Source organism: Vanacampus margaritifer, chromosome 11, assembly GCF_051991255.1.
Source record: "Vanacampus margaritifer isolate UIUO_Vmar chromosome 11, RoL_Vmar_1.0, whole genome shotgun sequence".
Taxonomy (NCBI): Eukaryota; Metazoa; Chordata; class Actinopteri; order Syngnathiformes; family Syngnathidae; genus Vanacampus; species Vanacampus margaritifer.
This window is the reverse complement of record NC_135442.1, coordinates 24,468,216-24,490,072: the sequence shown is the minus strand read 5'-3', so window position 1 is coordinate 24,490,072 and position 21,857 is coordinate 24,468,216. Positions and strand designations below refer to the sequence as shown.

General features: G+C 43.0%; 1 protein-coding gene across 2 annotated transcripts in view; it reads right to left on the bottom strand.

Moving 5' to 3' along the window:
- LOC144060690 (interleukin-10 receptor subunit beta-like) overlaps positions 1-21,857 on the bottom strand; it is a 63,640-nt gene that overhangs the window by 14,911 nt on the left and 26,872 nt on the right. For both annotated transcript variants that reach the window (XM_077580444.1, XM_077580445.1), the window contains exons 3-4: positions 12,186-12,352; positions 2,779-2,933 (exon numbers count right to left, since the gene is read on the bottom strand). In XM_077580444.1, the coding sequence (XP_077436570.1) occupies positions 2,779-2,933; positions 12,186-12,352 (322 nt within the window). The remainder of the gene's footprint in view (positions 1-2,778; positions 2,934-12,185; positions 12,353-21,857) is intronic.

Below are 21,857 nucleotides of genomic sequence, written 5' to 3'. Positions count from 1 at the left end.
CCTCTCACATAAATTCAACCACGACCCGCCACGCGGCATCTGCATTGACCACATTTTCCGCACTGCGCACGTAGACAGCGGACTACCAGGGAATCGCCCAGGGCTTTGCTGCTGCAAACCCGAATAGATGCTATATTCCCGGTGCACGCCTCCCTCTGAGTCTGGTGCTCAGAACGCCAATATCGACCTCAGCAGGGGCAAGCCGCGCTCAGTATGAAGGCAGCAAAACGTGCACTCGCAGTCGTACACGAGTCAAGCAAACCCTACGACAGTGGAGGGAGTGGATCGTGGTCTTTATGGAACCGAGGGGGACATGTCACCCCCGTCCCCAGTGCCACCTGCGCCTGTGGCCCACACACAAGATTATCTTCCACCAGTGGTTAAGAATACAGTCCTCCGAGGGAAAGCTCTCGCGTGGTCACACGTACGTGATTTCACACACACGATGACGACCAGGCGCCGATGGTTGAATGTTTTTGGATAGAACAGGAGACGGGAGCAGTATAAGGTGTTAATGTCTGACTCTGAAAGGAAATAATTAAAAGTCTTAAATTTGTGTTATGTGTGCATGGAGTTCCGGAGACGTTTTCCTTCCAGTCAAGCTTCGGGGTAAACGTTGCTGTGCCAACGCGCGTTTCTGATTGGTGGGCTGGTTCACGCCCGTTCTTGGTTGGCTGCTGGCCTGTGTTGGGACCGCGGGGGAGAAGGGGTGGGGTTAGGGGGTATGGTGGCGGCGAAGGCAGAAGAGAGTTTTGGCTGTATGTATTTGAATGTGGAGATGAAACGAGAAAGTGAATAAAAAGAGATAAAATTTAACGCCAGACTGCAGTGTGACCTCCAGTCTCCTGTAGTTCATTTCGTACCCCATTTGGACTCCACCCTTTTGGCGATGTGCAGCGACCAGGCGCTGTCTTTAGAAACAACTCAAACTCCGGCGTAACTCTATAAATGGCATCACTTAAGTCAAGACATGCTTACAAGCCACAATTAAAACTGCAAGCTATCAGTTACGTGGTTGTACATGCGAATAAAGCAGCCGCGAGATAATTCCACATTAATGAATCCACGATTCGGAAGGGGAGGAAGCAAGAAAACGTTGGGCTTGCCATCATTCCGGGAGGATCCAACCACTGGACATTGAAACTGCAAGAAGCATCCACGAAGCGATCCACCAAAACAAATTGGGAGGCCGTGCCGGCCGGACGAGTTACGCCACGGTATGTGAATGGATTGTGAACGCCTTTTAAAGTGCGCGGCAACGAATAAAGTGAGTACTTATTAAATAGTTGAATTATAAAGTACAACTAAACTCACTATTTTGCTCCAGTTGCCATTTTAAAACACTCAGTAGAATGCTTGCTACCGTATTTTAGCATGCATGCGCCAAGTATGATACGGTGCGCTCGTTTTATGCAGTGACCTACAGTTAGCTAGTAGCCAGTAGCTCTACGTGTGTGTCGGTGTGTGTGTATTGCGTGTGCACTGCGTCACACTCGGCTGTGAATCCCTCCAGTGAGAGCTGGAGATTAGGGCTTTGTGAAGCCAACAGCACCACATCATCTGCAAAAAGCAGATATGCAATGGTGAGGCCATCAAACCCCTCAACACTTCGGCTGCGCCTTGAAATTCTGTCCATAAAAGTCTCCACCAGTGGGTTCGAGGAGTGCCGCCACGACAGGCGCCGACCACCTTACAGCCACAGATCCAATCGGCCGCCTCAACAATGGAGGTGTGGAACATGGTTCACTCTGACTCAATGTCCCCCACCTCCCCCCGGACAAAAGTTCTGCCAGAGGTGGGCGTTGAAACTTTCGGGATTCTGCCAGACGTTCTCAGCAAACCCTCAAAATACATTTGGGTTTACAAAGTCTGAAAGGCATCTTCCTCCGCCATCGGAGCCAACACACTACCAGGTGGTGATCAGTTGACAGCTTCGCCCCTCTCTTCGCAAATGATACAACTATGAAGTCGATCCTCGAACTGTGGCCCAGGGTGTCCTGGTGCCAAGTGCACATATGGATACCCCTATGTTTGAACATTGTCTTCATTATGGACAATCTGTGATTAGCACAGAAGTCCAATAACAGAACACCACTCGGGTTGTAATCGGGGGAGGGAGGTGGGTGGGTGGTGGCTTTCCTCCCGATCACGTCCCCCCAGGTCTCACTGTCATTTCACACATGAGCGTTGAAGTCCCGCAGCAGAATGAGGGAGTACCCAGGGAGAGCACTCTCCATCACACCCTCCAAGGACTCCAAAAAGAGTGGGTACTCTGAGCTGCTGTTTGGTGCATATGCACAAATAACAGTCAGGACCCGTAGTCTTGTCTACCGGGGTAAAACCCAACGTACAGGCACCAAGCCTGGGCAATAAGTATGCCATCACCTGCTCTGCGCCTCTTACCGTGGGCAAATCCAGAGTGGAAAAGAGTCCAACCCCTCTCAAGAGGATTGGTACCAGAGCCCAAGCCGTGTGTGGAGGAGAGTCCAACTATTGCTAGTCAGAATTTCTCTGCCTCACACACAAGGTCGGGCTCCTTCCCTACCAGAGAGGTGACATTCAATGTCTGAAGAGCTAGCTTCTGTAAAAGGAATTTGCATTGTTTATTACTGTTGCCATATTTTGAAAATGGAATTATTTTTGTACCATATGACATATTACATGCTAAGTGAATTGGAAAAAACAAAGCAAACTGTCAGATATGAAGTGTAAAATGATGATAAAAAATTGCATGCATGGTTAAACAATGGCTCAAAATACTAAGTCTATTGAGCTCACCTTTTCATTCTGGCCATCTTTCCAGTAGGTGACGCTGTAGGTGGCAGTGGGATAAACAGTCCTGAGGTCTGAGATTGCAAACGTGGGATCTTTAATTGAAATTTCAATTGTAGTCCCATTGGAAATGAGCGACACATGGGGCGAACCAATCATAGCTAAAGGGAAAAAGGAAATATGGCCATTGCAACATGTTAGTAGTATTTGAGCAGGATGTTTTGTTTTTTCAAAATACAATGGTGCCTTGACCTATTAGTTTGAGAGTCATCCATGAACAAGCTCCTAAGTTTGTCTTCCTTTTAAATAAAACAGTGTTGTAGACCTTTCGGACCCTGTTATGTGGTTCTTTTAATCAAATTAGATATTTGTTAACGCCCAAGCAGCGACCGCTGCGAGGTCCCATTTGTATCTGTAGAAATAATAATATTAAAAACTAGAGCTGCGAGCAGTTCTAAAGGGCCCTCGCAGCCCGGGCCACTTTGTAGTACTTGCATGTTGGGGTACGGGCACATTGGAATTTGAATTATTTGAAAATGGCACAAAAAACATTTACATATGGATTGTGTTTATGGAGTGCCTTGCCCAAGGACACATGGCTTAGGGAGAGCAGGGATCAAACAGCCGATCCTCTGGTTACTGAACGACCGTCTCTGCACCCTGAGCCACGGCTGCCAGCTCACTTCCTGTACATTTTACGATATGGCTTCCACTGACTTTTTTTGTACGTCTCGGGGTGCTACACGAGCCTGCATATTTTCGTAGCCCTCGGTCAAACGTGCCTGGATTTATATTTCCCCATGCTCGTGGGCAATGTAGAGCAATGTTGTTATGGCAACTTCATAATAAAAAATGTTTCGCCAGGCCCGAAGAGTTTGCAAAGTTTGGTGAGTTTGTACATGTTTAGGTCCCCAAAAACGTGATTGTTTGTGGAGAATAAAGAAGAAGAAGAATACCTACAGAAACAATAGGGACTTTGCAGCAGGTACTGCTCTGGCTTTAATAATAATAATAATACCTACAAAAACAATGGGGACCTTGCAGCAGTTGTTGCTCGGGCGCAAATAACATTAGTAAGAATAATGTTTAACAAAAAAAAAACAATAGGACCTTGCAGTGGTTGTTGCTCGGGCCCAAATAATAATAATAATAATAATAATAATCTTAAAAAAAAAAAAAAATAGGAACCTTGCAGCGGTCGCTGCTCGGGCCCCTAATAATAACGAGAGCTGCGAGCAGCTATAAAGGGCCCTCGCAGCTGGGGTGCTGGTAAATTGGAATTAGATTTTTTTTTGTGAATATGGCACAATAAACCTTAACATATGGATTATTTTTTTTTACCAGGTGTGATAAGTGTGCAAAGCTCTGGCAATGTTAAGACCCTCAAAAATCAGCGTCCTTTTTTGGGGGGGCAATGAGTTGCTCCGACAACAGCGTTTCATGAAAAATCACAAACTTCGTGTTTCATTACCATGAAGAAGGCCTAAATACTCTTCCGAACAAATATGAGGTTGATTTGATTCACCCGCTAGGACAAAAACATCAAAGGACAAAATTTATTTCTTTTTGCCAGTAGGTGGCGCTACCCCAATTATGAAAAAAATAGTTTATAGTGTCTTCAGGCCTGCACTCTCATCAAATATGTGAAACAATATTCGGTCTGAGGCATGGTCAACATCTTAAGGCTTTTCTGACAAATTTTGGACTGCATCCGTTCAACGGGCTCGGCATAGCATATAAAAATGTAAAATAAAATAAAAATACAATTATAGTCACCAAAAGGTGGCAATAACTGAATATTGTCAGATAGATATCTTCAGATCGTCCCTATTAACAAACATGTGAAATTTGGGATTTTCTGGAGCATGTACACGTTAAACTTGGCCTGTATCATCTTAAGACCTGGGACAACCACTTGGGAAAAAAAAATCTTGTTTTCGAAATACTTTAAGACGGGCGGCGGGGCATCAAATTTTGTGTTTCATATTTCCTTTACCACAAGAGGTAATGCTGAATAAATTCCATTTACATGTTCCATAAAATCCAAAATTTCACATATATGTTAATAGTCACGATCTGAAGGTATAAATATGACAATCTTTGGTTATAAATACAGCGCCACCGAGTTGTGACAATATTTTTTTTCTTTATATTTTTATATGCTATGGCCGCCGTTCCATGGGATGCAGTTCAAAAATTGGCAAAAAAGCCTTAAGATCTTGACCATGCCTCAGACCAATTTTGTGACTTTTCAACAAAGGTAGTGGCCATTACATTGCCACAAATTATGATGGTTGACCATGACCATAAAAGCTGCTTTAACTTGACCCAGATTATCCTATCTTCTCAAAATTTCACATATTCGATAACAGTCCCTGAAGATACTATGAACTATTTTTCATTGCCATGGTAGCGCAACCTACTGGCAAAAGGAAACATGTTTTTCTTCTTTTTGGTTAATCAAATCAACCTCATATTTGTTCAGAATAGTATTTAGACCAGGGGTGCCCAAACTTTTTTGCCCCAAGATTTACTTTTCAAGTAGCCAACCTCGTTCGTGTGATCTCACTTTTTGGGGGGCGGCGGGGGACTCACCCGGAACAATGCTTTGGTAGCGGCTTTCGCCTTTGAAGTCTGTTGTGTGAAGAAGAACTGCTGTCCAGACAACTGGGATTTTAGGTCCTTCACCTTTCTCTTTCTCAGCTTCCTTTAAGGCGTGAAGTTAGTGTCGTATTTTCCATGAACAGTCGTAAAATGTCGATACACATTTCTCTTCTTTGGTAATGCAATGGCAGACTGGCAGATGAAGCATACGCATTTCGAAAACTTCATTGTGAAAAAATACTCCTCCCATTCCGTATGAAATGTGATAAGTTTTTGTTTTCTTACTTGGTCCACCCCCCCCCCACACTCATTTTTAGAAACTTAAAGTTTAAGAGAGAACACAGATAAAAGTCGGAGACAACTCACTGCACACTTAGTGCCGTTCTTTGCTCATGTGTCAGAAGAATTCAGCTGCACAATCAAGCAACGGGATTGATGATGGGATGACACCTTTTTTTCTTTTACTCATTCACTCCCAGCCTTTTTCACTGAAGCAACCCCCTTCGCTCCCGGCCATTTTACTGGATTTTGACTGATTTTGCAAGGCCCACAGAATATTGTGTTCTATTTCGATAAAAAAACATGGAACCAACAAAAAGAAAGATTAGAGACACTTCTTTCATCAGGAAAAAAGGATATTATATCAGTTGTTATATCATTGGATGCAAAAAAAGCTTTCAACAAAGTTAACTGGTCCTTCCTCTTTGCTGTTTTAAATAAATTTGGCATTGGGAAATCATTTATCCACTGGGTGTCAGTATTATATGATTCTCCTAAAGCTACAGTTACTACTAATGGGATTATATCTCAAAGTTTTACTCTACAGAGAGGCACAAGACAGGGATGCCCAGAACCTGTAAGAAGGATTCAAAGGAATTCACTCTGGGGTAACGGAACATAAAATTAATCTATATGCCGATGATATTTTACTTTATTCAGAAAAGCCTGCTATTTCGTTAGGGGAAGTATTTTACTTAATAACTAAATTCTCACAGTTATCAGATTATTCTATTAACTGGATAAAATCAACACTTCTACCTATTACAGAAAATTCATGGAACCCTGCAAGCCAGGACCCACACTACTCATTTCCTATAGGTAATTTAAAAAATTTAGGCATAAAAATCTCACCTAAATTAACTGATTTAATTCATTTAAACTTTAATCCACTTCTGGATAACATTTATAATGACTTGGAGGGCTGGAATAATCTTCCTATTTCTCTAATAGGACGAATAGCCACCATTAAAATGATTATTATTTTTTCTCAATGATTCCATTTAAACCTACAGCTAACTGGTTCCAGGTGTTGGACTCAGCCGTTACAAAATTTTACTGGAATAAAAAAAAAGCAAAGATTAGTCTATCTACTCTTCAGAAAAGTAAATCCAATGGTGGTCTAGAGGCACCAAATTTTATGCACTACTATATAGCTAACCAGCTACAATATATCATTCTATGATATATTGAATGACAGAGATACTAACTGTTGGCTGGAACTAGAACAGAAGGATTGTAATAACCTCAGACTTCTAGATTTACTCTTTATTACAACATCGATTAAGCGACATAATTGTTTTAAAAACTTGAATGAATGAATTTTTTTTACATTATCTGCAAGTTAAAAGTATGATAAAGAAACAAATTCCAACACTTCAGGGTACGCTCCAACCGCCTGTTTTAGCTAAAGATGCTCCGGTTCACCTGCTCCCAATTTTAATGCACCACACACACACACACTTGTATATATACTGGGTGGGGTCTCATTCAAGGTTTAGGGGTAGAGTTCGCCAGTCGGCGAGCTGGCAAACTCAGTAACAGGGTTAGCTTTCACTAAAAACGCTGGAGTGACGACCGGGGCCTTTCCCCACTGGGCTTGGGATTCGGGGGTGCCGCCCGTCCCCCGGTGCCCCCATCTCCCCCCGTTGTTCCGTCCCTCCACGAGGTGGGGGGTGTGGTGGGCGCGGGTGCCATCTCCGCTCCGCTGTCCGGCCCCTTGTCGGCGCGAATGCCTGGGTGTGGGGGATCCCCGGGGTGGATGGCGGGGGTGGATGGGGGTCGTGGAGGGAGCAGGGGCTGTGGACCGGTGGGGTGCCTGGCGGGGCTGCAGTGCCCCGTCCTGCTGCGTTGGGTTGGGGGCCTGGGCCGTGTTGGGGTGGGGGGCGCTCCTGCTCCTGGGTTTGCTCTCCGGCCGGTGGCCCCTGCGGGGCCCGAGGGTCGTCCTTTGGCGCTGCCGCGGCCTGGGGGGCCCTGAGGTGTTGTGCTTGCTCTGGCCTGGCAGGGGTCGACAGCTCCCCTCTTTGGTGGAGATTTTCATGCATGCCAGATCCACCACACCAGCATCTATCGAAACTCAGACACAATCTGCTTCTTCCTCAGGTCATTGAATTGGTGGAGGCTGGTGTCTGTGGATCTCACTCTGCTTCGTCTGTCCTTCCTTCCTTTCCTCAGTCTCTCCTTTGGTCTCTTGAGGTCTCCCTGATTTGTTGGAATTTAGATGTCTCTGGGGTTGGTGAAGGACTTTTGTTGGTGGCCTGGTGGGTGGTGTCTGGTCGGTGCTGGATTTCACTTTCTTTTCTTTTCTTTGGTCCTTCCTCGGGTCTCCTGACGGCCTCACGACTCTGGCTGGAAGTGTTTGGTTTAGGTGAACGGTATGGGATTTTTTAAATAGGTTTTAGGTGAACTAATGAATACACGCACGCACACATACATACAAAAAAAAGGAAAAAAAGAAAAAGGGAGAGCAATGATGAAGACATGTCAAATCGGTAAAATCACCGAATGAACAATACTGAGCTTTCCAGAAAAAAAAGAAAAAAGGATATTTGTATCTTAGCATTAGGACAAAGCCAAGTTTTATCATTATTCACAAACCTATTGAAAACACTGGGGGAAAGGAGCTTGTTGCAACATGGCCATGGTTGATCTTCTATACTCTGCTGCCACCTGCTGGCCGTTTTTTAAAATAATAACTACCATTACTTTTAGCTACCTCTTCAGGTCAAAGGCTGAATCAAAGCCTTTTGTATGCTCTAGCATTAAAAAAAATAAACAATGGAAATATTTAACATTTGGGAGCAAATTAGTTTTTTTTTAAGGTCGCGCGATAGCATGTGATCTACCAATACTACCTTCACGGTTGACTGGTCGATCATGATCAACGCATTGAGAACCCCTGGTTTAGAACTTCATGGTATGGCATATTTTCGGCTCTCCCCTAGAGATAGGGTGAGAAGCTCGGCCATCCGGGAGGGACTCAGTGTCAGCCGTTACTCCTCCGCATTGAGAGGAACCAGTTGAGGTGGCTCGGGCATCTGGTTCGGATGCCTCCTGGACGCCTCCCTGGAGAGGTGTTCCGGACATGTCCCAACGGCGGGAGGCCCCGGAGACGATCCAGGACACGCTGGAGAGACTATGTCTCTCGGCTGGCCTGTGAACGCCTTGACCTCCCCCGCTGGAAGAGCTGGTTGAAGTAGCTGGGGAGAGGGAAGTCTGGGCTTCCCTGCTAAAGCTGCTGCCCCCGCGACCCCGGATAAGCGCTAGATGATGGGATGAAAGGCATATTTTTGGCTGAAGTCTATCCACGCAGCTCAATTGCAATTCAAAGAACGGGTTGGATGTTGTGAATTTCCTGTCCACTCAATGATCTACAGATGGGTCAACAAGTTCAGAACCCATGGGACTGTGCATAACCTCAATGATAAAGACATTAACAGACAGATCTGCGATCAAAATTCTCAGCACGGACTCCTGGTTGATTCCAAGTTCCTGACTTCGCCGACGCACAGACTTGCTTTGGCTGCGGACAACAGAGTCTCTGACAGGCAGCAACGTTGTGTGGTGTTCTTAATGATTTCGGCCGTCCAGAGTGTGAGTGTCTGTTAGTGTCTTTACCATTGAGGTTGTGCACAGTCCCATGGGTTCTGAACTTGACCCATCTGTAGATCATAGAGTGGACAGGAAATTCACGACATCCGAACCGTTCTTTGAATTGCAATTGAGCTGCGTGGATAGACTTCAGCCGAAAAAATGCCTCAACTATAAATGTCTTTTCCTCAGTAGTCCATGGCATCTCGAAGGTCAAATTTGGTAGACTCTTAGAACATTAAATCTTCTTGGTAAATCTGAAGAATATAAAGAATTGATTAATTATTTCTTAAGTTATTCACGTTTAGGTGATGATGGGTTTTTTTTGTGTCACCCTCTATATATATGTATATAATAGCACAATATTGCTTTTATTGTCCATAGATGACATCAAAAATAAATAAACAAATAAATAAAAAGTACATACAGTATGGATTGTTCTTTTTTTTTTTTCTGGGAGATCTCAGTATTGATCATTTGAAATGTCATCATCATTGTTCTCCCTTTTTTTTTTTTTTTATGTGTGTTTGTGCGTGCGTGCGTGTGTGTGTGCGTGCGTGCGTGCGTGCGTGAGAAAGAAAAAAAAAAAAAAGAATTCCCATACCGTTCACCTAAACCGAACACTTCAAAATCCAGCCAGAGTCGTGGGGCCGCCAGGAGACCCGAAGGGGGACCAAAGAAAAGAAAGAAAAGCGAAGCCCAGCACCGACCAGACACCACCCACCGGGCCACTAACCTTCACCAACCCCAGAGACATCTAAACTCCAACAAATCAGGGAAACCTCAAGGGCCCAAAGGAGAAACTGAGGAAAGGTAGAAAGGACAGACGAAGCAGAGTGAGATCCACAGACACCAGCCTCCACCGAATCAATGACCTGAGGGAGAAACAAATTGTGTCTGAGTCTCGATAGATGCTGGTGTGGTGGATCTAGCATGCATGAAAATCTCCACCAAAGAGGGGAGCCGTCGACCCCCGCCAGGACAGAGCAAGCGCAACACCTCAGGGCCCCCCAGGCCGCGGCCGCGCCAAAGGACGACCCCCGGGCCCCGCAGGGGCCACCGGCCGGAGAGCAAACCCCGGAGCAGGAGCGCCCCCCACCCCAACGCGGCCCGCGCCCCCAACCCAACGCAGCAGGACGGGGCACTGCAGGCCCACCAGGCACCCCACCAGCCCACAACCCCCCGCTCCCCCCATTTTTTTGGGGGATTTTTTGAAGCATGTACCGGGAAGTTATTATGTATTTTGTCTTTCATAGCAAAGAAAATATGAAACACAAAATATGATGGCCCACCCCCATCATATAATATTTAGAATAGTCAAGATTGTAGGTTTTGGGCTCCCCTCAAATAGCAAAAATGTTTCGTAAATCTTGCTTAATCGTACAACCGGGGCTGCTTCGTTGGAAATTTCTAGGGGGCGCTAGTAAGTCATTTTTGTAAAAATCGCACAATACACGACAAAATATTGCTCATTTTGCTAATCCAGATGTGTGTGCCAAGTTTAATGACTTCCTATGCATGTTTAGGCCCTCAAATTTGGCGTTGTTTTCTTGGTGGACAGTACCTTGCCACGCCCACAGCGATTCGCGAACTCTGCGAAGCTACTCCGGCCCTAATAATAATACATCAGATTTATATAGTGCTTTTCTAAACACTCAAAGACACTTTACAGTGGATACATTATTTGTGGACTCACACATTCACACTCTAGTGGCGGTAAACTACTTTAGAAGCCACAGCTGCCCTGGGGCAGGCTGACGGAAGGGTGGCTTCCAGTGTGCGCCTACGGTTTATCCGACCACCACCAAACATTTGCACCATTCATACACCAGTGTGAGTAGCACTGGAGGCAATGTGTGTGAAGTGTCCAAGGACACGACACATGATTACTCCTGAGCCACGGCCACAAAGGTAAAGCTTTATTGTACCATTTTCTAAAAAAAATTTAAATTCCAATGTGCCAGTACCCCATCGTGCAAGTACCCAAAAGTTTCCCGGGCTGCGAGGGCCTTTTATAGCTGCTCTAGTTAGGGCCCGAGCCGCAACTACTGTGAGGTCCCTATTGTTTTTGTTTAAATTATTATTATTATTATTAGGGCCCGAGCAGCGACCGCTGCAATGTCCCTATTGTATCTGTAGAAATTCTTCTTATTCTTATCGTCTGAAAACAATCACATTTTGGGGGACCTAAGCCTTTACAAAAACTCACCAAACTGCACACTCTTTGGACCTGGCGAAAAATTTGATATTATGAAGTTGACATAACAACACTGCTCTATAGCACTCCCTACCATGGAAAAATATAAACCAATCCCAGGACATTTGGCCGAGGGCTATGAAAATTGGCAGGGACGTGTAGCACAAGAATGACTTCATGTATTTATTCATTTATTATGTCTTCGATGGACAGTAAAAGCAATATTGCGCTATGAGTAAAACTAACGATGATGTGTGACTTTAAAATCGGGGCAACTCATTGCCAAAAAATAAAACAGACGCTGATTTTTAAGGGTCTTAACACTGACCAAAACTCATTGAGCTTTGCACACTCATCACACCTGGCAAAAAAAACAATCCATAATATGTAAAGGTTTATTATGCCATTTTCAAATAAATTCTGCTTCAAAAGTGCCACTACCCAAACGTGTCAGTACCCCAATGTGCAAGTACCCCAAAGTGGCCCGGGCTGCGAGGGCCCTTTATAGCTGCCCGAAGCTCTAGTTATTATTATTGTATGTACTTATCCATTAATATAATTTTATCTAAAACCCATGTGAGTTTAACAATAATTATTTATAACAATTTAATTTGCACATCCTACAGTCAAGAACCTTGTTGTTTCATTGCCTTTTTCATTCATACCACGAGTCAAAAGATTTACTTCAAATGCATGTCATGTACCCAGTATTTTCTAAAAAATAATGAATAAAAAAAGCACTCACTATCACTTTCCAAGGTAATCTGTTTACTTTCCACCCAAGAAGAATGCTCTGCCCCTTGCTGTGCCCGCACTCTGGATATATAACTTCCATAACGACTGAGGCTGCTGAAGTCACATTCAAGGGTTGATATGTTAACACAACCCACGTGGCACATTCGGACAGAGTTCCTGTGGAGAAAACACAATACTGTTATTAAAACTGTTCTGGTTCAGTTTGATGTGATTGTAGAGGCCAGGGATATGTTGTCTTATATGCCAGTAGGGGTCAGAGGTGTCTGTATGTCTGCGAAGCTGTGTGTGTGGGTGTGTCACAAAGGTAGAGTAATTACTTAATCAATGTCACCTGTGTTCCTCAAAATGTTTGCTTGTTGGTACAGGAAAAGAGGAGGCAGGGTGCTGTTATTTTCTGTTGACTGCTAGATCAACTGCTATATTTGCCACTAGATTGACCACTAGATTTTACAATCATGTTGTCCCATTCTGCAAGTTTACCTTCAGTAATTGTACATTAGAAAGTATACAATTTAAAGAGTGATATAAACAGGCCTCAAGTTTCCATCTTGGAATCAGCGTGTCAGACGGAGCCCTGTCTTCCTATCTCAGTGACTACATTTGGATTGGATAGTCACAACAATTGTCAACAGAAAAACAAGCTTCATAGCCAACACTTCTGATGCATTGTTAAATTTGTGCAACCAATGGACCACTCAGTCACTTTGGATGATTAACCGTGAGTAAATTTGAAGAAAGTGATGAAGCGCATCAGTACTCATGGTATGTTGAACTCAGTTTATTCATCCGTGATGTTTCGTTTTTCCTTTTCTTTTAGAGAGTATTGTTCATTCGGTAATCTTACCGATTCAACATGTCATCATCATTGCTCTCTTTTTTTTCACATGTGAATCAATCCAAGCTTGCTTCAAACACAAATGAAACTGAGAACAATGAAAGCGTCAAGAGGAAAATCATTGTCACTGAAAAGGCCTTATGTAAAACGGAAATACTTCAAATGGAACCCCAAGCAAGAGTTAATAAGATGAAAGGTGTCATCATTGCTTAAAAGGAGCTTATGGAGGATGATGACTGTTTTTCAAGTGCAAAAACAACTGGACGTTTTGATCTTATTGCATGGTGAGACAATTTCAATACATGGGTCACTGATGGAACTTGTACCTGAAGAGGAGAAGGATAAGCAACAAGTGTGGTTTGCAATTATCAATACATATAACCAATGATTCGAGGATGTGAAATGCTGGCTCACTGAAATAAAGTGATCAATTTCAAGAAATGCAACAAGTGACAATATCTAGAAACTACCAAATAACAATGAGTTTGGAAATTGATCGCAACCCTTATGGCATGAAACAGGATGACATGCCTCATGCTAACATTTTACTATTTCATTTTATATTTTACTATGTACTATATTCGTAAGTTTTCAGAGCAAGCTGTCCTATCTCATCATAGACATCATTTGAGAAGGTATGCAAAAGATATCGAATCAAAAACTGTCAAACATAATAATACTGAATTACAATTAGCAATTATGTAATTGCAAACTTTAAAAAAAAAAAAAAAAAAGAGGATTTTGTTCTTCCGGCTTTCTACTGATGTCATCACCTAAAAATGTTGGGGCAGATTTTATTATGTTTCAGTCAGTGCCGTTCATTGATCGAGATCACTGTTTCAACTGTGGCCGTTCTGGACACTGGCCCAATACTTGCCGACAGCACTCGCGTGTCGTGAGGGGCAGAGGCACACGACAACAAAGAGGGGACATAGCTCACGTGGCTCTTCAACACGCACGATGACATCACAACAACAACAATATCCTGTGCCAAATCAGCAGTTCCTGCCGCCACCTGGTGGACAGTTTCCGCAATGACTGCAAGCTGAATTCAGATGACGGTAGGCAGAACTTCCTTATCATTTATGGTAGATGCTGGAGCTCGTCACTCTACCATTATGACATTGCCACCTGACTGTACACTCACCGTGAATGGCATTTCGCTGGTTGGATTCAAGGGAGAACAAACTATTCTGAATTTGACAGCAATGCTTCACACAGACTTTTCACATGCGTTTGAATACGCACCGAACTGTAAAAACTGCCCAATTGATCCAGTGCGGGTCGAACAGACTCACGCTTCAGTTCCCAGATGGACATACTTACTACTGCGCTGGTGCATCTGCCTCCAACGTCTTCCCCAGTTGCCAGTGGTACCTCAACACGCCATGACATGCACCTCTGCGGACATCTACTGGGCAAAGATTGACAGATTCCTCCAGCTGGAGGGATGCTGAGGATTTTTGGACAAAATGGTCTCCTTGGGTTCGTAATCTCCGATCATATGATGCGGTATCTGACTGTGTACACTGCACTCTATTTTATGACAGGTGTAGGTGATGAGATATACAGTAAAGCATTCCGTACAGTTGCTGACAATGCCTGGGAGTTGCATGTGGGTGATCTGTTCGCAGCACACGGCGAAACATTTGGGTCTATTTGTCCTGGCCTGCACAAAAGCAACTGATTGGCAACACTCTATACACACAGATTTATTATATTCTAAAACTCTTGATGCCTATTGGATTAAATCTGATTGGTTTGCTTCCATGTCTGTTTTAGAACAATCAGCTTTTGGACCGACATCATCAAAGGGAGACATCTGACAGCAAGCTTGCTGATGACATGTTAAAAACCTTGCCTGCTGCACTGTGGTCTATTGACCCGACTGATGTGGGCCTGTCTAAAGTTGCTCCAGTAACTTTTAAATTAAAACCCCACTCCGTTTGGGTGCCGCAATATTAATGACAAATGAAGGGCGACTTGATATCTTAGTAATAATTGATGGTTGGCTGAAAATGGGGGTTCTTTGTAAAATTGATGGGTCTACCTACAATATTTCTATTTTTCTAGTAGAAAAGAAAATACTGGTAAATTTCGTACGGTGTATGTTCTTTGAGCTATTAATGCTAAAAATTTTGACACCTGCACTGCCGGTGCCAAGTCCTCATACTGTAGTGTCTAAAATTGTATCCGCTTATGCTTATTTAAATTATATTTACTGGTTAAAGCTCTCTCTTTTATATTATAATCGCCTGATTAGAAGGTTTTGTTTTTTACGACGTCTGTGTCAGTTGATAGCTCCACAGGAGGCGCTCAAGCTGTGACAGAAAAACAGTAAGTTCCGGAGGACACAACACGATGACTCATATGGCGAAAATAAGGTAAATATGTTCCATTTCAGAAACAATTGAAGGATCTCTCCCCAGGGTGCTCACGGACGTGACAGCTCTGGGGTCAGATGTTATTTGTATGGTTTTTACTTGCTGGTGATAGTTAGATTTATTTTATTTATGGCTGTAAGCACATTCATGCCATATCTATAACAGTAAATATCATGGTAAAACATTTGTTTAAATCATTATATACTATCATATGGGTTTCCTAGGAAAATTTGATTAGACAATGGAACCCATTTCAAAAACAAAACTTTAAAAGCTGTAGACAAAATAGGCCTCATCAAATTTGAATTGGCTATAAGATTTTCATTGTTGCATTAATGAATGTGCTTATGTCATTAAACTCAGCCAAAGGCTGGATTCTGATTGAATGTCACAACAAACAGAATTTTTCCCCAGGACCTACAGAACTTAACATTTAATAACTCCCAACTAACAAAAAATACCAGATGCTCTTTCAAAAAGAAAGAATTGTGAATATGTATGTTTATAAGTGACTAAATAAAAAAGTTCTGCACCCAGATGGGGTGATGGAGAGGTCAATCTGGTGCAGTTCTCTGGGGACACATCGTTCCACATCTTGTCTATCAGACCCGCCGGGTCCGCCTCCTGCTCAAGCGCTCCCACCAGCAGGAACCACCTGACGATTCAACTGGAAAACCATGCCTGCTTCTAGTGTCCGGCTGACTAGCTCCCCGCGGAGGAAGTCATTCAATGGAGATTGAGTCACATGCCCTTTTCCCCATTCATCATTCCACAAATGAGTCACATTTTCGGAAGATAATCCCGGTGACCTATCCTTGGATCTCTGGCAATTGACCAGGGTTCTGAAAGAAGCTGACAACGCCCCTTTCAACAAAAACAAAACTCACAAACGCCCTGAACTTCATCACGACATGGTTTCAAAGCAGGAACACATCTGCTGCTGCATTGCGACACTTTTTCTTGAACATAACCACAACACATCGTGTTATGCCTCATATGTGATATGCTTATTTCACTGAAAAATCTTTTAATGAATCACATTTTTTTAATGACATATGACTGCTAAACTACCTCCTCTCCTGCAAAGGAATGTTTTCATTGTTGCTTGCTTCTGATTCTTATTTTAATGTTGCGCCAGCCGTTTGCGACGATGAAGATCCCGCTGGACTTTTTCTTTAAAATGTTTATTTTGGACTCTTTCGAGCCCAATTGATGGATTGTTAACATTTTACTATTTCATTTTATATTTTACCTGTTTTGAATTTAGTTATAGTTGTGTAGCTGTAGATATAACTGTTAACTTAATATAGCTTGATGAGTAATGCTTTTGTCCTCTTTGTTATCTGTTCTCTTTTCCCAGAAATTAGAAAGTTAACTCTTTCACTGCCAGACGTTTTCAGAAACGGGTTGTCCCCACTGCCAGCCGATTTAAGCATTTTGAGTGATCTTTCAAGGTCCACAGAAAATGTTGTGTTTGGACTATGGAAACACACAGACTACCAAATGAAAGATTGGACTCTCATCTTTCATCAGAAAAACAAGTTTGTTTCTACCTTATTCCGTTCTTCAGTAATCAACAATAGAAAACAATGGACAATGGAAAAGTGCTTTAGTCAATGGCAGAATACGTACAATGGATTTGAAGATTTGACAGAGAATGGCCACATTTTAAGAGCTGCTTTACCCAGGGTGTGTATATAGTATGCGGGTGCGTTAATAACAGATGTAAGTCTGTAGGAAAATTGGCAACTGTGCTCGTTCGTGTATATCTTTTACACATGAGCCTTTATGATTACCATTCGTTTTCTCTTATCTCAGAAAGATGATCTTGTGTGACAATAGCCCGCATCAGCATCTCACTGAGAAGTGAATGCTTGCAAACATTGCAAGTTTTGGGTTTCATCACGGTTCGTAAAAGATTTTTTTAATGCTAAATTTAAACACAAAAAAACTATGTTTTACAACACCTGTTAGGATTAGTTTAAAAGGTGCGGTGTAAACAAAATTACACTATTATCTTGTATGTAACTTTGATCTTTTGGTCACAGACCTGACACACTGACTAACATTTGCATTCAATCGGTTCAGTAACATAGTCTATAGCATGCAGTTTTTGTGCTCCATCTTATTATGAGTTACACATATGCGTTACACATATCCATCTTTGACGGTGGACAGCAGAAAACTGGATGCTGAATAAAGTTCCCACACCTTAGTCCATATATCAGCCTGCCACTGCATTAGTCGGCAAATGGTTCCAAAGGTTCCCAAACAGTGGCAAATCTTTGAGTAGCTAATTTGGAGTTTCTTTCGCAAACGCTTTCCCAAACATTTGTGTTGTCTCTAAGCAGTAAGCATCATTAAAGTTGGCTAAATGTTGCTAAAACCACCTGATTTTTAACCTCACAAGCCAGATTGATAATTGTGATTCATTCAAGGTAGTTCTTCATATTATCAATCTGAAACTTCACTCAGCAGATCCGTTCAGGAAAGGAGGGACTTGCTATACAATACTTCGAGCTCATTGGATAATGCGGCATCTTGTGCACGTTTGGTTTGACCAATCACGACAACGGATGAAAATGTCATCTTCAGTCTCGTCTTACGAAAAAAAAAAAGCATGAACATCTTTGCCAGATAAAAATGCACGAAGCGCCTCTCTCTTTTCTATATTCAACAAGGAAACGGTGAGTAATTCTGCGAGAACAGAATTAATTGCAGCGCCCATTCGTCTGTTAGGTTAGTTTGTTTCCCCCCCACCATCGGCACTTCTTGGTTTTGTCCCTTCCTAAACAACGCCTGATTGGTCCGACCTAAAAAAGGTCAGTTGCAAACATATCAGCAGGAGTGGTACGAAATGTATTTCTTGTAGTATTTGGGAACAAATACAGTGAGAGTTCAGCTTGCTGGCAAGGATAAGAAAAGTTAGCAAATCCAACAATCGCTACGTTTGTAAACATTTGTCACTTAGTGAGATACTGATTTATTATTATATAATATAGATATCCATCCATCCATTTTCTTAACCGCTTGTCCTCACAAGGGTCGCAGGGGTTGCTGGAGCCTATCCCAGCTGGCTTCAGCGGGGTACAACCTGAACTGGTTGCCAGCCAATTACAGGGCACACAGAGACGAACAACCGTACTCACAATCACACCGATGGACAATTTGGAGTGTCCAATCAACCTGACATGCATGTCTTTGGAATGTGGGAGGAAACCGGAACACCCGGAGAAAACCCACGCAAGCACGGGGAGAACATGCAAACTCCACCCAGGAAGGCCGAAGCCTGGACTCGATCTCACGTCCTTGATCTCACGTCCTCTGCACTGGGAGGCGGACGTGCTAACCAGTCAGCCACCATAATACAGATAGTGATTTATTATTATTCTTGTTTATGTTTATTTGCGTTGTTTGGACAAATATGGGTGCATATGCAAGACAGATCAGTGTATTTCGATAAAATCAACCTCACAGTGATGGGGGATTTCCATTCTCTATATATTTGAATTTCTTCCTCCTTTCCTCCTTCCTTACTGTGAAACCAATCATGTCTTTATCTTAATTATTTTGGCTGTAATGAAGGAACAACATCAATGTATTTGTAAAAGCTGTTTTTTTTTTGTTTGTTTTTTTTAATCTGCTTCAGCATTTGATCTTATTAACGGACAGTTGTACCTAATATTTTGGCTGATGAGTGATTACTTGGCAACATGTTGAGATGTCATCTGTTACTAGTACTCACATTACGACAAACATCTGGCATATGCCATGATTGTGGCCGTATAGCAGGGCATGTTCAAGGCCAATAGGTGCACCATAAGGCTATTATGTTCCATAATAGTATTATCTTCTTGAGCTCACATTAGCATTCGAATGAATGGACGCGTGGCAGGTGTGCTTAGTAGCGGCACTCTGCCTGTGTCGGATAAGACAATGACACACTTTGACAAGAAACAGCGCCGATTCTCAGCAATTGTTCTCGCGGAAAAGATGACAGTGTTCAATAGCCACGCTGTATGTGTGTGCGCGTGTGTGTGTTAGATGGACTCCCCGAGGAGCAAATGGCTTTAAGCAACACAAGCGTCTGATCAATACATCAATATTCAGCTTAGAAGGTCTGACGACACACACTTTCACTCACACGCGCACACAAACAAACGCTCACACACACGCTTCAGGCTTGGCAGTGTGTAACCCCTAGCAAATCGATTATACGCCACATGATAGTGACGCCACGCGCCGCCATCATCGGAGCTGTGTCTTAGACCCACACGCACACACAGTTATAAAAGACTTGAGTCCACAAAGACAGCTTTGATTAACATCTTGTCCATTCTTTACCACAGACAAATCCTCCAGCGCATGTGTACAAACGCTCATGCACTTGTATCTCCTGACCTCACGCCTGCAGCTATAGCATATTGGTTGGATGTCAGCTTACGGTGGCATCTGTATTGTGTTTATTGTTATTCTAATGAGAGGCTGAAACAACGGTATGGAAACCACGGGAGATAAAGCTTGTGTCTTCGTGATAATCCCACTGTCCACGCTTCACAAACACCGATTGGTCACAGTTCGAGGTCTGGTCTGTCAGATAGCAAGCTGAGGATGTGTGCGTCAAGTTGTGTGATTATTTGAAAGACAGTAAGCGGGCTGACCTGACGTTTATGAATCTTCTTTGAGAAAATCCATTGCCAATTGTTTGCACATGTATTTGCTTATACTGTATTGTCATAATCAAAAGGGTTGTTTGTACAGAGGAATGGCTAAAGTTGAATGCCTTAAAGCTCAGAGTAACATGAAAATGTCATGTGTGAGCTAGCATTTCACCATCAGCCCACATCTCTATAGACCTCATTTCAACCAGCAACATATGATTGTGCGCTATGAGTCGGCTAAAAACGTGTTAGCTAATGATGCACATTGTCTACTGAATTAAGTCTTTCACTGCCACACGTTTTCAGAAACGGGTTGTCCCCAGTGCCAGCCGATTTAAGCATTTTGACTGATCTTTCAAGGTCCACAGAAAATGTTGTGTTTGGACTATGGAAACACACATACTACCAAATGAAAGATTGGACTCTCATCTTTCATCAGAAAAACAAGTTTGTTTCTACTTTATTCCGTTCTTCAGTAATCAACAATAGAAAATGGTTACTTTCACCGAAATTCTCTGTTTTGAAACAAAAAATGGAGAAAAAGAGCTTTTTGTGAAACGATGTTATTTCATGCACTCTAGTGAATTGTACACTTCTTTTTGTCCATGAATGATGCCACAAACACCTAAATAGTGCTTTACTTCTGTAAAACGCTTTCACCAACAATGAAAAAGTGTTTTTTGATTGCAAAATACGTTTATTTTTATTCAACAGTGTAACAATTTGACAAAACAATTTCGCAAACTATTTACAAATGTGTGCAACTGTGGCACTACTTACAATTATGTGGATGTTTTAAATACAGTTTTTCCTTTTGTAACGCTCTCCTGCGTGCAAGGAGATGCCAGGACTCGCACAACAGTTTACTTTCACTTTCACATTGGTCCGTTTTGCGTGCAAACGTTACACTTTCTTGACGGCCTTTTTTTCCGGGGAATAAAAAGCAAGTAGCAGACTGTACACACTTCCTCCGATGAATATGCATTGGACTCGGGGCACTCTCCGTCGTCCGATCGAACGTCCGCCTGTGCGTGCTCGGTTGTGTTCCGCGTTACGACACCATCATAGCCGCCGCGTCAGCGGTCCCAATTTCGCCGTCAAGCTCGGATTCACCTTCATCATCATCGAGGATGATCATCGTCGTCATCAATGTACTATTTTAGCGTTGGTCGATGCCTTTCGTCTTGTAAGTGTAGAGCTGCTTGCAAACGCTCGCCATTGCCCGTTCCCTCCTCCATCTAGCTCCATCTAACGTCTTCTACTGCCGCGTCAATGCTTCTCAACCACGGAGTCACCACCCTCATCTTCATCATCGATGATGATCATCGTCGGCAACAATGTGCTTTTTCAGCGATGCTTTTGGTCTTTGAAAAAAACGTCTCGGGCGTGAGCTCCTCGCGACCGGCCGCCATTTTTCCTTTGTCTTCCATTCTCATCTCCTGCTCGACGCTCTAGCTCCGCCTCTACTGACGCCCACCCGATCTTGTCAAAAGAGAGTCATCGCTGCCCTCTAGGGGCCAAAAATAGTCATTAGGCACAACAGACAGGCTGGAAACTTTCACCAGACATGCGGAAGGGTTTCCTCTACCCGTTTCAAAAAAAAAAAAAAAATCATTGGATGACGTCTTTTGACGTCATTGGCAGTGCTCCGTAGGTTTTTACTTGACATCTTTAAACGTCAGTGGCAGTGAAAGAGTTAATAAGTTTCTTTTATTTATCTAAGAAGTCTAGTTTCTGTTCATTAGAAATCCGGTTTTTGAAAGTTCAAGGACGAGCTAGCA